Source organism: Lipophrys pholis, assembly GCF_963383615.2.
Source record: "Lipophrys pholis genome assembly, chromosome: 15".
Taxonomy (NCBI): Eukaryota; Metazoa; Chordata; class Actinopteri; order Blenniiformes; family Blenniidae; genus Lipophrys; species Lipophrys pholis.
This window is the reverse complement of record NC_137642.1, coordinates 14543383-14560727: the sequence shown is the minus strand read 5'-3', so window position 1 is coordinate 14560727 and position 17345 is coordinate 14543383. Positions and strand designations below refer to the sequence as shown.

The window sequence follows — 17345 nt, the reverse complement described above, 5'->3', positions numbered from 1 at the left end:
GGCATGGGGGCTATAAAAAGCGCCAGCATAGTGTGGAAAATACAAAAAAAGACATTTTCAGTAAGAGTAACTTGTTATTAATAAATTTACCTTGGGATCACATAGTTTTATGAAGCTTAGTGGACATAAAATAATAGTCTCTCGAAGAAGCATTAGTGCCAAAGTCAAAACCAATTGTGAATTTATGCACACATGCATGCTGACGGCATGAAATTGTAACCAAAAAATGGCGGGCTTTTACCAACACTGACCCGAAGAGAAACACTGTAGTAAACAGGACACGGCAAAGAGACGTGTACAGTATTTTGTATCTGAAGTTATCTCTAAAAAGAACAAACTTTGTTGCATTTGTGTCCTTTAAAAATGTCCGTGTGTTCCGGCTTTTGTAACGCTACTCTAAATTAAATGCAGACTGTTTAATAGCGTACTCATTTCTCTTGGCATTTATAACAAAAGGTAAGAGGTGGGACTATTTTACATAGGCGTTTAACAACAGTGCTCACATGCCACCTGCCATTGATCTGAAAGCCAGAGGATGGTTCACTGGGATTATGTGAAAGGTGGCGCAACTTGTATTTAGAGAACCAGCTTCAATCTCCTTTGTGACACACCTGAGTTCACAATGGGGCAACATCGAATAACTCTCCTTCTCCAAACAGGCCGATCGGCTTAAGTGTTTTCTGAAGGAACGACAGCAGCTCAGTGGCTGGTTGGATTTACTCTTTAAAGTCAACTCTACTCCAGTTACTGTCGTGTTGAAAAACACTTTGGAAATAAAAATGATATTTAAGTGCATAAAGAGATTATGTTGGATTATTACAGAAAACATAACTCTGATTGGAAGAGCAGCTGAGTGCGAGTACAGTGGGAGACGTCCAGCTCACACTGCAGGTGATAAAGTCTTGGTATCTTAAGTTTTTCAGATAAAAACTTTACATTTATTACTCAAGAGGTGAAGCTACTCTGCTGTGTGCTGCTTTCAAAATCAACTCTTTGAATAAATATGCCCGTTTCAAGAGATACTGACTGAACTTTTTTTTTTTTCCTTTAAGAATATCTAATAGTTTGATTGAGTAATTCCACATAAAAGGTTATTCAACAGTTACTAATGAAATAATGTCTTCATTTGTTTTATTTCCGCCAAGGCAGACAGTGCCCCAGCCACAAAACTGACAGTAAACGACACAATATTTTCTACATTACAGTGGGATCTGCTTCCTGGATTCATAGACATAAAAAGGTTCTAATGTAGAGCTAACAGATTATTGGCACACTATGTTATTGGCAACTATAATGAAGACAAATTAGAAGGGAGCTACAACACAATTTCAAACGTTCCGAATTTTTCACATATTACCACTACTGGTGTTTACAACTGAATGCAGTTGTTAAACTTAAAAAAAAAAAAAACTCTTGTGATGCCCGCTTATGATTTTCTAAAAAATTATTAAGAACCAAAATATTAAATACTGGTTTCAAAGTGAATTTCAACAAATCACTGAAAATTATAAAAAGTAACAAAAAGAACTCCATCCATTTGTGTGAAAGTATGCCGGGGCTAATCCCAGTTTACTCCTCTGAACAAACACACAGATTCACATCTAAGTGCAAGGAGGACATGCAGACTCCACACACAGAGGCCTGATCTGGGTTTGAACACCCAAATACACATCGACAAGGTATGAAGGTCTTGATGAAATGTACATTTCTGGTAAAGGAGCATTAAACATGGGATGGGATGTGGGTTTTTTTCCAGGCTGGTTGGTGGCAGTTTGTGTGGCGCCTGCATGCAGCCAGCAGGTGTCTCTGACTAAATATTCTCAGACACTGTAATTGCTGATTCATTGTATTCCTCTCAAACGGCTTTTTATTATCATTATTAAATTATTGTTTGATTTGTTTGTCCTCATTAGAATGCATGGCACCTGAATTCTGCACAGAACCCAAACACTGAGGTTGATGGACAACTCAGAAGAAATTAGTCTGGGCTGTGATAAGAAGATCACAGATTAGATATTCCTTTTCTCAGTCTTAAATGTTTGGTAAGTCACTGCTGCTGCTGCTGTTTATACTGTCAACAACCAGAGCACACAGTGAACCTGTTATGTAAGCGAGCAAATAAGAATCTAGTAATCTGGGAGGTAAATCTTTATCATTTTTATCTCAACCTGCAGAGAGCTGACTTGGACCAGTTGCTACATTGTGCACAGTCCAATCAAGGCGATGCTCTGCTTAAAGATTTCATCTGCACAGTACAATACTCACCTTTTGCTTTGCCGAGGAGCTGAAGTCGATTTGATGCCTGTGGGGGCTTTGCAGAGCTGTTGAGGAGGAGTTGATTTGACCGGAGCGTGGCCAATGGAAAGTTCCTGAGAAAAAAAAACGAATTCACACAAGAAAACGGGCGAAGCAAACAAACGACTTCAGCTTCTTCTTCCGTACAAACGGCACGCACCAATATTTATTTTCAAAAGTTAAAGTTTATTAATTTCATGCTGGAAATGCTTTTTTGTTCCTTACATTGGAGTTAAAGAGGTAGACCATTTATCACCGGGTATCATTTTAATCCAGTCATCAGTTTTGGTTGTGGCATGACACAGAACACCGTGATCCGACGGGAATGTCGTGAAACCACATTTCCTGCCTGTTGCTTTCTCAATTCCCCCCCCCACGCACTAAAGTCCAGTTTGGATCAGTTGCAGCATAAGTATTAGGATGATTCTACTGTTTCTGCACTTCGTGATTTTGAGCAGGTCCGTACTTGTTGGATCAACAGTGTTCTGCCAGACCGAGGTTGAATCTTGTGCAGTTTAGTGGCTGTGCAAAAGGAGCAGCACGGAGTGGTTCACACTCCTTCAGTTGTTGTTCAGAGGAACTGCCTTATTCCCATAGTTTGAGCCTTTGTTAATCTCAGTCTGGCCAATCATCCAGCGAACTCCCAGGGAAGCTGTAAAAAAGAGAAGGTACAGGGGGTTTACGCTCCAGCATTGTCAGTAAGTAAGTTATGGAGGCAGGTTTTGTACAGGATGTGGTTGCTTCCACTGTAAATTCCCTTCTGCCACCAAATGATGGCCAAATGATGTGATCAAAGCCGAGTCACGTCAATCTGAGAAAAAAATATGTCAACACCTGCTATTTAATAAAACTAAAGACTTCTTTTTATATGGAAAATTGTGGAAACTTTAACATGCTACTCATAAACCCATGGCCAAAGAAACACTACTTCTTTGTAAAAACTCTCAATAACGCTTCTCTTGACTGAACACTATTAAATTACACACTTCTGACAGATCTTTATTTATTCTTTTTTTTTTTTCCAAAAAGGACAACTTACATTGAAGTAGTCAAGTCGGCTGCTTTATGAAACGTTTGGACAAAAAGGAGCCGGTCAATTTAAGTGCTGAAGCGTAACATCCATGTCACGAACCAATGGAAACACGCAACCAACCTGCAGAGCAAAGAGCCACAGAGGCTGCGATGGTGAGTGCTGACCCAGAGCTGATCAGCTGAGTGAGCAGCAGGCCCAGAGGGTAGACAAGCAAGCAGAACCAGAACAGCCAGTTGATCAAGGACCAGGGTCGACGCGGGGGACTCGTTACCGGGCCGGGATAATGCCCCGTCTGTGTGTATTGTTCCTGAAAGCCATCCTGTTGGCACAAGCAAGCAAACATTTCTCAATACCAGCATGCGCACCAGAAATAATTGGTGAGAGGCTGTTCTTTAACTTGTGTCGGCAGACAAACCTCATACACGCATAACCGGTTTGATAATTGTGGGTACACAAATAGAAAAAAAAAATAAAAAAGTAGGAGAGGGTTTTAAACATTCAGGACATCCAATCTAAGGATAACCAATTATTTTGCTTATGATAAGGTGAAAATTTTCAACCTCTGGAGTCAATATTCAATGAAGTCGTGCTTTAGTCTACAGAGACTGGTTTTCACAGGAATTTGACAAAACGGATTTTAGCTGAATCAATGACTTTTTGTTAACTGTGCGGCTTTCTTTGAATCCCACGGAACCTCTCCAAGAGGAGAGAAATCTGCCCACTCAGATTTATTATTAGGTTGATTTGTGCAGGTAGTTTACTTAATCAGGACATTACATTACCTCCCATTCGGATGCAGCATTGAAATGACTCCACTCTTAAGTGTACCAGCTCCTGCAACAAAATGCCCCAATCTCCATTTGTAAATACAAGGATCTTGACCTAATAACTAAATAAGCAATGGGTCCATGAGGCTCAGTTCCAGTTATGGATCATATCATGAAATACGCACAAAGAAAAAAATATTTTTGCGGGATTGTCAAAGCATTTTTAAGCTTAAAGACTGAAAAAACAACAAAAACAAAAAGAAAACATACCAAGACTGTGTGAAGAACATGAAGACTGAAACTGATCTGACCTATGATGATCATTGATTCTCCGAGAACATGGCTCGATGGAAATGTGAAACTGAGGCGTCAAAAAAAAGAACAAAGAAGAAAATAAAAAAACACCAGGAAAAGCCGGACTGTGTGTTGGGCCGCATGCTGAAAGTCGGGGCTGCAGAGCCAACAGACGTCTTCACCTCCATCTACAATACATCTCTGGGTCCCCGCCTACGTCAAGGCAGCCACGATAACTCCCATCCCCAAGCAGTCAAATGGCACATGTCTAAATGACTCCAGACCTGTGGCGCTCACCTCCATTCCTGCCAAATGCCAAAGGACTGGTCGCCAAACACATTAAAGGCGCAATACCACCAACACTTGACCCACTCCATTTTGCATACAGACAGAACAGATCGACATCTTGGAACATCTTGAGCAGAAAAACATTTATGCGAGGCCTCCGGCCTCCCCCCCCCCCCCCAAGGGTGTGTGCTACACTCCGTTCACACATGACTGCTCTGCTTCCTTTCCTTCCAATCTCATTGCTAAAATTCGCCGACGACACCACAGCGCTTAGACTCATCATAAACAACAATGAGACGGAATACAGGACTGAATTGGAACATCTAGCGTTATGGTGTGCGGGTAATAATCTTGTACAGAACATCGAGAAGACCAAGGAGATCATTGTGGATCCCAGCAAGAAGAACCAAAACAACCATCCTCCACCCTCTATTGGCACTGAGGTGGTGTGGAGGGTGACACCTCGTCTGCCGTCAGCAGTGTTCTGCCGTATGGACGTTTGGTGCGGTTCTCCAGCTGCACTCAGGCCGAACAGCAGGCACTCCAGCGGGTGGTAAAAACAGCGGGGGGAACCATGGTGACCACTCCAGAAATCAGTACCATCTACACCTCCCGCTGTCTGAGAGAATGTGTAACATCCTGCATGACCAACATCAGAAGGTACAGGGCCTTACCAGCCAGAGCGGCCCACAGCCTGTACCCTCAGGCAGTGAGGCTGCTGAACACTGCCCCTCCCTCCCCTCTCCCCTCCTCCAGTACAATAACTATGAAATGGATTTTGCATTTCTGCAACACAACATTAATTCCATATTTGACCATGTATTTCTGCTTTTAATGCCCTTGTTGTTAAGACGGTTTACATTATGTGCTTCACTGAACTCTATTATTATGAGTATTCATATGGGATTCTGCACCATTAATACACTTTTTTTTTCTACAACATACTATTATGGGTTGTATCGTTCTAACAGAATTTGGTTGTTTTTGGAACAATAGAGCATTTTAATCTTAATCTTTAATCTTAAAGCTGCAGTATGGAAGATGTATGGATCCACTTCTCTTTACATTTACACAATGACTATCTTTCAGCTTATTATGACTTTTTAGTGCTTTTTGAACTTTTACCTGAATTAATAAGTTCAATCTCTGCTTTTGCCTATTAATATATTCATACATGTAGCTCTACTTATACTTGAACGTGGACCGAGGACTCTCGCAAGAAGGACACCCAATCCAACTCACGCACTTCTCTAAACAATTTCAAATGTGTCTATTGCATCGTCTCGTCTCCAACATCCTCTCACCTTTTCCTGGTAAAGTTTGTGGAGCCAAGCCGCACATTCTGCTTCATCTTCTGGGATCGAGTCTAAGGGAATCCTCCTGATGGCCAGGAATTAGAGGGGAAAATTGAGACCACACAGATGAGGATTTATCACATTGGGAAAAGGAAACAAAAACAATATGACCCCCACTGCAAAACTGTTTCTTTTTTTTTTACCTCACATATAAATCTGCATGATACTTCTTCCCATTCAGGATCCCGAGCAGGGTTGGCGTTTCATTGTTGCTGAAGTTGAGAGTGGAATCATAAACAGCTGCAGCTACAGGAGAGACGACACAAAGGCCAGTTATGTCGCTCGTTTAATTTGTGGTCTTGTCAAATTTCATAATCAAGGGTTAAGACTCACCTTTTCCTCTTAAGTTCTGGACCGTTAACCAGAATCCTTTGGTCCTGGGCAGTAGGTGATACTTCAGTTTGGGCAGTCCTTTGGTTTCAGCCACCTGCATGCTGACCTGGTGTTTCTTTGGAGTGAAGCGGGTTCCCTCGCAGTAAAGCAAGAACTTGAGCGCGAAAAAGACAGTGGCATGAGTCCAGATTTCTCCAGCATCTGTCTGACAACATCCCTTTCCATCATTTGGATATTATAATAATTTCCACGCGAGCAAACCTACCCAGAACTTCTCTGGGTAATCGTGCAGATTCTGAAGACTTTGAGCGACCGTCGTTCTATCCTCCTCCCACTTCCGCTTGCAGAAAACGATCTCAAGAAAGTACCACATCCAGCCAATCACAGGCACGTAAGACAGCTCTTTCTTGGCTAAAACTTTAGAGCTCTGCAAGTTGAAACCACAAGAAAGTACTCAAGGATACGAATACAATTGTATATTTAAAAAAAACAAAAACAAAAAAAAAACAAACTCAAGAATTTATATCAAGGCAATCATTTTGTTTCCTTGACCGCTTTCTCTTACCCCAAGAACTCCGAATCGCTCACACAAAGTCCATCCGCACAAGAAATCGATGTCATAAGTGTGGTTGAGCACCACAATGGCGTCCTCTTTTCCATACAGTTGATAACTCTTTGGATCGGTGTAAAGTGTGCATTCTGTTCCAGACCACCACTCCAGGGCAGCGACCATTTCTAAAGATTTGCAGATTAAAACAATGCAAATAGGTCAGACAGTTTAGCTTTTGTCCCTCAAAGTCTTCATAACAGTTGGACTGACTGTATACAACATGTTAAACATTGATCCAACGCAACATCATTACGGTAGAATTTCTGAGGCAGAGAGCAAGAACATTATTTACGGCTTGAGACGCAGTAGGACAGCCTGATGTTGACCCTGCGGGCGAGCTGCTTGCTGACCAGCCACAGAGGTAACGTACAGAGCTGCAGCAGGTTGACGATGAGGCCGCTGACCACGAACACGTAGCAGATGATCAGGTGGCACAAGAACTGGGATTTCAGCAGCTGCAGGAGGCCCATGTTTCTGTGAAGGTTCACACACGCACAAGTTGAGAACTCGGACTCACCTTACATGAGACAACAGCCTTTTATTTTGTTCGAGCGTAGCGCTGCTAAACCCAGTCATCAGCTCATGCAGCCCGGGGTTGTACTGTCAACTGTCCTCAGAGCTCTCAGCTCCCTCTGGCATAAAGGATGTCATTGACAGGTTTTCTTTTTTTTTTCTTCTTCTTGTTTTAACTGATGAATGAAGCCTTTGAGCTTCACTGCCTGCTCCAGACAGTGCGCATGACCTTTTCAGCAACGGGGAGAATGTTACTGTATCACTGAGTATTCAAAGCCCGAACCGTTACCATGTTGTGGTTTAGGAAGAACACGCTGTTAGAGGGAAAGTGATCATTCTTAGATACATAATTATTAAAACGGTAACCACTAAAGATCAGGCTGTAAAAGTGATCACAGATTTCAAAATAGCAAATTCATTCTACGAACAAAAGATAAAAGCAGTACCCAAGTGCAGGGTTGCCAGGCCCGAGAGACAAATCAGCCAAACAGCCACTCAAAACAAGCCCAGTGACGCCAATAATAGCTTTGACATCATTCTCAACACATTCTTTAATTCTGTCGTCATTTTTCTTAAACTTCTGTGTATTTACACATAAACTTAGCCCACGGATGTCTCTCCAGGATTACAAGCTCAATATCTAGTTACTGTTGACAGCATTATTTCACAACGTGAGGTTGTGGGCCTGGTTGTTACACTTCATGTGTGCATGTGTAAATCTGGCCTGGAAGCAGTTCGATCAGTATTGATTGAAGTGTGTGGTTTGATCGCCGGTTGTGGCAGGAAGGTGCGGGCTGCGATCATTTGCTGTGGCGACTCCTACAAAAGGAAGGAGCCAAACTGACACTTATTCAGCTCAACTAATTAGATCAAAGTTGATTCCACAAGAGGGATTGGAGGCTGCGGGTCATCTTACCACCGCAATGCTTGAGGTGTGAACCCTCATCTCATCCTGCCCAAGTGTCACAGTGTCCTGGGGCAACATGAACAAAAGTCCTCAGAATGAGCACCTTGTGTGGCAGCCATTGCCATTAATGTGTGTTTGTGTGTGTGTATGTGTGTGTACCTTCAGGGTGATGTAATAATCAGTACCTATCACAGCTATACATTTTTAAGTATTATAAGTCATAAAATCATGCTAAATAAAGACTTAAAACCAACAACTCTGTAGATATTTCCTACTAGTGTCAGCCTCTACAATCCATTATTCACAATTAAAGGAAATTAAATATATGTGCAGACTATAGTTGCCTCTTTTAAAAGAGTGCTGTTACAAAATACGTCAAGCTGGAATATGTTTTCCCATTTTTAACATGTAGCCGAACTGTGGCACTTAATCTCTGATCAAAGTAGCAAAAACAACCACATAGTAACAATAAAACGCTGCATGCATTTGCATTAGGGTGGTGACAGTGTAGTACAACAAGCATGTCTAAAGTTCTTCTTACCAGGCAGTTGTGTGGGTAAAGATCAAGTTGTCACTTCCCCATGAGGTGCAAAAAGCTCTGTCACACCTTAAAGGAGACATATCATGCTTTTAAATCCTTCCTTTTTACATATAAATCATACAGTTGTGGTCTATATAAAGCGGAACTGAAATGCTTGGGTCTGAATTCCTCATTATTAGAGCTCCACAGGCCCCTTTTCTACCCCTTTTCTGATGTGCTTCTGAGAGCAACTCGTTTTGGGGCGGTCTCTTCAAATGCAAATGAGACACTTCATACCTCGCCTCCTCTCCAGGTTGCAGAGGTGATACTCGGTTCAACGTCACACTGTTCGGCCATCTTTGTAGTTTGATAGAACAGATACAATTATCTAGCGGCGCAGAAACTTTATATTCACACATTATTTACAAAATGTCAACAACGGAAGATTTGTCCATCCAGCCATACATGTTGGAGCCAGAGTCGGACCCGGCGGAGCGAGATGAAAATGACGATGATGCACCTGAAGAACAATGTCTTCATATGGATGTAACGCAATGGTGTGTTACTATATTTACACTAACTTCTCCATCCATGCCCACTACTACAATACTGCCTGTATTACAACGACTATTTAACACAGAAGTTACATTATAATCTAAAACGAGCACACAGCGCTAACATATGAAGACGGTGCAACTGCTAATGCTAACAAAACAATGACAGGGACGTCTTATCATCACACTTTTTAGCGTTATATACAGCTTACCGAAGTGCTCTGTTCGTCGTCTCCATAGATAGAAGGAACTGACGCTCAATCAGACGAAGTCTTTCGGCAAATCCTTCTTTATACTGGCGGAGGTTGCTGAAGCAGTCGTCCTTAAAGTGCTTCGCGCACACAAAAATGACCTTACCCACAGATGTGGGTACATTTCTGTGAAAAATAAAACTCAACCAGGCACTTCGAGAAGGTTCTGATGCTGGGAGATGGTTGTAACGAAGCTTGTGAGTTACTACATCCAACAACCGAACATTTCGACTTATCCTCTCGTAACTTCGGTTGGACTACAAAATCGCAGCGAGAAACAAAAATGGCGGATTGCTCGAAGTGTCGATGTCCTAATTTGGCAGTTCCGCTGAGAATACTGTGACGTCATTGTTCAAAAAACGTAATAGAGAATAGAAAAATCGAAACCGATCGCAAAATATGACCAAAACAGAATATAAAGATATCGACGGAGCACCTGAAGAGACTACTTTGAACTTTTCTGTACTTCTAAACACTCTAATTATACAACAAAATGCATTTAAGGGCTAAAAAAGTGGATTTAGCATGATATGTCCCCTTTAAACTCTTGTGAAACACATGACTTACCGGGTCTGTCTGTGAGCTCCAACTGGGCTGTGCTGCAAAACTTCTTCCTTACAGAGCCATTGCACTTGAAGTTCGTGTTTTTCTGGTTCAGATTTTGGCCATGACACTTTGAACCGGTGTCTCCTCACGGAGAAGGAAACTTCCCGGCAGAGGGAACCACCACACCCATCATGAAAGCCACGCCTGGAGAGGATGATGAACACATGAACACATGTGCAGCCGCCCACAAACACCGCGGAGTCTGACTTCACTGTAAAGATCGTCTATGCTTTTCAGGCGGAGTGCCCCCCCCCCCCCCCCCCCCTCCCACACACACACACACACGGTAACCATAGTGACAGAACCTTCACATTTAACCATGATTGGTTGTGATATAAGTGAACATTTTAAATATCTGCTTTATTACACGAAGCTCCCACGAATCACAATATCGCTTTTTCTACACCAAGTGGGACCTCTGCTTGTTTCCTTCAACTCTGCTTTGAGTGGTCGTAAGCGCATGCGCAGTGGGATTTCTTCTTTAACCCGAAACAAAATTTTGTAGACAAAAAGTATATTTTCTGTAGCTGAGTTGTTTCTAAGTTTGTTGTTTTTGTTGAGAGTCTGCAAGCTGTGTTCTGAGCCATTATCACAGGCTGATCCGAGCGCTGTGTGAACACATCATGTAGGCAGCGCCCCCTGGTGGCAGTTTACTGTTAGAACAGCCGGTCTCCATAAAACTCACTTAAGCAGGACATTTGACCCAGGGCTCAGACTAAAATGACATATCCACATACTACCATTCCCACCAATATAAATCACTATTATTTAGTCTGATAAAAATCCACCCATTCATCTTCTATACTGCTGCATGCAACAAGAAGTTGAGAATCTGACTATGGGGGACAGGAGGTTTGCACTCTGGACAGGTTGTCTGTTCATCATAAGGAAAACACAAGGAGACAGTCACAGGAAAACAGAGTACCTGGAGAAAATCCAAAAGAAAAACATGCAATCTCAACACAGAAAGGACCCCAACCCCAGACCACGGCACTGCAACCGCCATAAAAGTTGAACTAAGATTCCTATTTCATATCTGACAATTATTTGTGTGCAAACCTTATAATGCAAAGCGCTGTTCGATATTTTCATTTGAGGACTGTTGGCCAAGACGCTAGAGAAGCAAATTTGGGATTGGACGTTTGCAAGTTTGAATTTTACAGCATGTACATCACCACTGTTGCTCTCTGAGCATGACCCTTGACCCCCATCCATAGGCGTAGGAACCGGGGGGATATTCTGATTTAGAAATTTTTAACTCGTGGTTTTTTATTTGGGCGGTGCAGTGCCGAGTTCTGTCAGAGCCCTATCCCCTCCCTCAGCGGCAGTGTTGCCAGATTGGGTGGTTTTCCGCCAAATTGTGCTATTTTTGTTTATATCATGTGGGGGGAAATTACATTGGGCTGGTGATTAAAATTTGGGCTGCTTTTGTTCAAATTTGGCGAGTCGTCTGATTTTTGCCCTCGGGGGGAAATAATTGAGGACCCCTGTCCTATGACATTTACAGGGGTGGGGGCGGGGGTTGCTCAGGGTTGATCTTAAATATGCAGGAGGTCCAGGACCCCAAAAAGGTTGAGAACCACTGTCCTACACCATCAACACATTGATTATAGAAACAAATAAAAAAAACATGCGGCACAAGGTAACAAGCTCAAAAACAATTGATTGTTAAAATGTCAAGTACATAACAAAGTTTTCTGTATCTGTACATTTTTTACAATTGATGAATATCTGTACGAATATTTAACAACAACTGAAATACACATTTGTTACCTTCACAACAGAAGTTCAGCAAAGTGAACTTTTCTCACAGCTCTTAATTCCCTCTGCACTCCGCAGTTTACAAAACATCATTGGCAGACACATGAAATAAAACTGTAATAAAATGATCTGGGTTGAATATTTCTGTTCCAGGTAGTTCCACTTGCCAACACCAGAGGGAAGCAGAGATACATTAAACCAAGAAAAAAAGGCGTTTTACCTAAATGTAAATATCACAGCTGCTGGAGGTTTTTGTTATTGTGCATGCATGACTTCAGATGACTTCTGCATGTTTTGTCTGCAAATATATGATATGTTAGTTGTGTTAAAGCTCCATGTCTAAACAAACAGTCTCTGATTATTTGTCTTTGTGACCCAGAGACCCTTGAGAAAGGTTAATGGAGGGCCTGTGACCGTTCCACCGTGGAGGTTTCTGAGGAGTGTTTCCGAGCTCTTTAAACAGCTCCCATAATGCCTCAGTCCTCGTGTCCTTTACGATCAAATAACCTTGAAGTGAGGGCATGCTCGGAGCTCAGGAAGTCCTTTAAGTTCAAATACCAAACACGGAGAGTGTGACGAAGCACGAGGGAGCAATGTTTGCCGTGTGCAAGTCGACCAGCTGCAGCAGAAATGTTTGAGTGCTGCAGATTGTACACTGTACCTGAACTGTGGAAGAAAACGAGCATTTCAACACGTGTACCAACAATTAACAAAACTAGTTCAGATGCGTGTATCGGACTCATTCCCCTTTGGTATATGACTTAATAGAAGATGATAATTATTTTTAAAAATAGATCATCCCATTGGTATTTTCTTTGCAGCACTGTCTACCGTGACATTTTGTTTGGTTAAACTTGCTTCATTTATCCCATTGGTGTCTTTTCGGTACAACAACAAAGTTAGTCATTATTTATTTCACTACCGACACCTGATAAATGTGACTTACTTTTCCAATAGGCATATATAAAAAAGTGTATACCTTCACCTTTACTTGCTGAACTCTAGTGGAAAAAAAACTTCCCTCACCTACAAAACACAACTGCTAAGAGTACTCAAGTGAAACAACAAAAACTACTAAATATTCACATGACATTACAAACCTGCTGGTAAAACGCTACAATCTGACAATTTTTTGTAAACAAATGTTGACATAAAACACATCCTCTGAAAGAATAAACTTATTGACCAGAGAATTGCTACTGAAAGGTTTGATATTAATTCAGCTTGTTGGCTTTTTTGGAGGCTCACTGACTACTAGAGACTTATCATTTTAGAAGTAATTTGCATTGTTTGAATTGTAGTTAAGTATACACACAGTTACCAGAAAATACACTAATGTAAGTATTCCTGATCCATCCTCCTCTTCTGATAAGACAGTACTGTTGACCTCTGCACTTCCATCATTCTGCATATCGAAGGTTAAATGTCAAGAGAATAGAAAAAGCTCCTATTAGGCTTTAAGCATTGAAATGTCCCGAGTGCAGTAGTTTGAAGTACACAGCAAGGTCTTCACTTGTCTTACACTCACAGGTTTTAAAATGTCCTTGATAACCTGAAAACCAAGTGTCAGAATCGCTCTGACCTTGGGTTTGTATCCAGGAGTGAGGTTGTCTTCATTCACGTGTCAACGACTTCGCAGCGGGAAAGTGAGTAGATACGAGGTTACCGGGTTTAAAATCGTGCTGCAGAGCCTCAAGAAAGTTCTCGATCCCAGAGAAACGTCAGCTTTGATTAAAGGAGTGATGTGTTACTGTTAAAGTTTGTCCTTCTCGGGATCCTTTTAGGAGGCATGTCGTGAGTTGTAGCGCTTGACATTCGTTGCATGACATCCTACTGTTTTAATTTACAGTCCGCCGTTAAATCAAGCAGAGAGGTTATAAAAATAATTTGGAAAAAAGAAAAAAAAAGCTTCCCTGCTCGATCAAACTAAAGGCCAGATGTAAAGCAGCTCGGACTACACGCTTGTTCGACGTACAGGAGAGCAACTCAGCACCCAAACATCCTACTTTAATCTGAAGGATCTCTCACCCCATTAGAGGTGCAGAACAGCTTTTTAACAGCCGAGTTCGCCTTCCCTTTGTCATTATTCTTTCTTTATTTACTTGGTGGAACTAATTAATTACTCTTGTAAAAATCAGTGGCTGCAGCTGCCATTTTTCAAGTCAGGAATGAGTTGGGCTGATGGTAGCAGCTGGCCAAAGCCAACAGCTTTGAGCCAGGAGGAACTATACTTTTGGCTCGGTAACACAGCAACGTGCTGTCCAAAGAATGCACCGAGGATTAAGTCAAATCACTGGATAAGTGTGATTTATGAGACATATTGTGACTGGCTTTAACAACCTGACATTAATTTAACCTTTTTGGGGTAAGTGTATAAGATAATAGGTGCATCTGCAAATGCGGTAACTAGAGAGCCAGAAGTGATGGTAAAAACGCCAATGCACATGTGAGAAAACAGGCTTCGGAAAACAAACAGCGGCTTTATAGCAAGCCGGAATGAGTTGACATGCCGAAACAACACAATCAGCTGCTTCAGGGACTACTCCGGCTGGAAAAGTAACTGAACGCATTTGTGGAAACCTTTCGAATTAATTGTGAAAAATTTCTGACTTGGAAAACGCTGCAGGATTCAGTAAATAAGGTGCTAAATTTGATTAAGCGACGGGTGGATGAGTTCATGTTGGAAAGCCGTGAAAGGAGATAATGTGCTCAGATTCCCTGAATGCATGCATTAGGCGTTTGGACATATAGGAAAAAAAGAACAACTCAGAAAATGTGACGGCACTGCCAGGGGTCTAAACTTTATTTGACACTGTGTATATGTGCTATAAGCCCATAATGAGATCCTGATGCATGCAGGGTCAGTTTCTCCAGGGACCCGCCTCGTTCGTCTGACAGAGTAGCAGCGGGCCCCACCAACACATCCGCACATCCGACCGTCAGCGAAACACTGGGAGGTTTTCCTGGAGACACCTGCTCTGCTGCTCTCTGGGGCCCACGCATGAGGCCCGAAAACCCAGAGCCAAAAAGCACTGGCCGGAGTGAAGTTATTTGATGTAATGCCATTACCAAGGTGAAGAAGACTAAATGCGGAATGGTTTATGCAATTACATGTCCGCTTCTTCAACCTCTACTTCTGCCTCCACTGACAGATGTCAGAGTCGGGATTTGAATTCTCCGGAATGAGAAAGTGATTCAGCATGAGGTCACGCGGGCAAAACTTTGGATGTTGGTCATTGCACATGTGTTGGAAGTTCATGCTTTTAGCATAATGTATCCAAATGGAAACACCATGGGGTTTCTGTTGATTCTGCTATGGGATTGAGTCATTGTTTGTCTTTACTGTAATGTATAAATTACACCAAAAGAAAATATTGTACATGAAATATATACACAAGAGTTAACACAGTGAGGAACTATTGTCCAGATGAAGATGTCTGCTCGTTGAATAATGTGGCATGCGATCTGGGGGCCAGGATCCTTTCGGGGGATTCAGAAATCACAGGAGGGACGAGGCTTTGACTGCTCTGTGGTTTTACAAATCAGATTGTAACACGTCTAAGTAGTGTTTCTGGGAAATGGTTCATGGTTTTTATTCTGGAGGCTCCAGATTTTGCATGTTGGTTAGAGCCGGTGTGCTTGGTTTATCCAAGGGAAAATAAAAGCAATGATCAATATCAAACATATTAACACAGGCAGCACTGTGACGTCAGGCAGATCGCATCACTTCAGAGTTACACATCACTTCCTGTTTCACGGCGAACCATCAGATATTCACTGGAGCGCCATGGCCACGCCCTTTGAGATTGTAGTTGCATTTTGATATGTTGTCATCAGGAAGGCCTGTTGTAAATACCGGCCATATTTCAGGCCTCGAGGACTTTTACCGCCTCGGAGGATTGTGTTTCACGCGTAGCGCAAAATGGCGGACTTCCTTGTTGTGTTTAGAGTTTGGGTGTCAGTGACATTTTTGTGCGGCTCAAGTTGCTGCACATGTCTACCAAATATCTTGGACGTAGGTGAAACGTGTTTAACGATATTACAAATGTGAAAACTATGTAGGGGGCGCTATGAAGCCATTTTGCCAGACACTTGCGCAACGATGACCATAAAGACTAAAATAGTGTTCCTCTTCTGACGTGTGTGTGTGAATCTTCACAAACGTTTGAGCACGTTCAGGCTGTCAAAAAGTTTGCGCAGTAGAAAATAGAAAAATAATAATATTCTCTTGCATTCCAATAGGGTCTCGCCCAGCTCTGTTCGGGCTCGGACCCTAATTATATTTAATACACTTCTGCAATAGCAGTACTTAAACATTTGAATGATTTGAGTACTGCATTACTGGGTTACAAAAGACAATAACTTGATCGCAATCAGAGGAGTTGTAGAGATTTTGACGTGTCTTAATGTATTTTACGTTAAGGTGACAGCACAGAGGAGCAATTAGAGGTCAGCAAAGTTCAGTTTCGCCCACTAAATGAACGTCACACACTAGAAACAACTCCTTTCAATTTGTCACACGGTGTTTAGATAACTCTTTGCTTTGGGGGCGCTGACCGGGCAGGGGTCCCACAGCCTGGAGCCGGTCTGAAACCGGCCTGGAGGATTGGGGGGAAAGGTTTTTACTTAATAGTCGATTTGACCTTTTTGTTTATGATAATGGGACTTAAAAAAAAAAGATTTACATGTTTATGTTTGGTGTTAGTTTTAATTTACGTCGTGCAACTGATATGTTAATCCAACCAAACACCTATGAGTAAACAAGTAGTAGCTTTACTATCGAGGCGTTTACTACATTGACTACTTGAGGTGGAGTTTATCAAAGACTAAAGCCTTTTTCATGCATCGTGTGAGTCTCTGTAGTTCAGTGACAACTTTCTGACTAATGACTATTGTTATCAGGGCCATTTTCACAGTTCCAACACACATAAAAAAAAAATATAGCATCAATTTTCTCTGCAGACAGCTTGGCGGAGATAATTCCAGCTGTTTGTTAGTGAAAAGTTTTGCCCAGAGAGATTTTCGTCACACGTACACACATTCTGATATTGCTTTTGTCTCATAAAACACTGCAACTTCAGGAAATGTGTGCAGCCAGCAGCTCCTCTCACAGCAGCCGGAAGACTGTTAACACATAAAAAAAAACTTAATGTGATTTTACAACAAGCCAGCCTGCACTGTATATGGAGCCAGCTGCATCTCTCATCTTGGATATTGTTCATGCGAGCAGTGAACGACGTCACCACATTTTCTTCAGT

The 17345-nt window shown here is 42.0% G+C and overlaps 1 protein-coding gene across 4 annotated transcripts; it reads right to left on the bottom strand.

The window, feature by feature from the left end:
- Window positions 1-2436: 2436 nt before the first annotated feature.
- On the bottom strand, window positions 2437-10429 carry agpat4 (1-acylglycerol-3-phosphate O-acyltransferase 4 (lysophosphatidic acid acyltransferase, delta)). 4 transcript variants are annotated; one of them, XM_080481146.1, is made up of 10 exons: window positions 10288-10415; window positions 8937-9002; window positions 7268-7449; window positions 6931-7100; window positions 6631-6792; window positions 6366-6519; window positions 6176-6278; window positions 5982-6057; window positions 3449-3647; window positions 2437-2947 (listed from the first exon to the last, which is right to left on the bottom strand). In XM_080481146.1, exons 3-10 carry the CDS (start codon window positions 7443-7445, stop codon window positions 2856-2858), a joined length of 1134 nt encoding a protein of 377 aa, XP_080337272.1. In that variant the 5' UTR covers window positions 7446-7449; window positions 8937-9002; window positions 10288-10415; the 3' UTR covers window positions 2437-2855. The 4 variants fall into 4 exon arrangements, with proteins under 4 accessions (XP_080337272.1, XP_080337271.1, XP_080337270.1 ...); XM_080481145.1 differs by having other exon boundaries at window positions 9682-10311; XM_080481147.1 differs by lacking the exon at window positions 8937-9002 and adding an exon at window positions 4111-4162 and having other exon boundaries at window positions 2469-2947; window positions 10288-10429.
- Between the last annotated feature and the right edge of the window lie 6916 nt (window positions 10430-17345).

Bases quoted from the DNA above. Each gene is read 5' to 3' on its own strand.
- agpat4 (XM_080481144.1), bottom strand. From the start codon at position 7,445: ATGGGCCTCCTGCAGCTGCTGAAATCCCAGTTCTTGTGCCACCTGATC. The intron at 6,279-6,365 runs GTGAGTCTTAAC...TCTCTCCTGTAG, and splicing joins CCAGAACTTAAGAGGAAAAG to CTGCAGCTGTTTATGATTCC. The intron at 2,948-3,448 runs GTTGGTTGCGTG...TCTTTTTTACAG, and splicing joins TGTGGCTCTTTGCTCTGCAG to CTTCCCTGGGAGTTCGCTGG.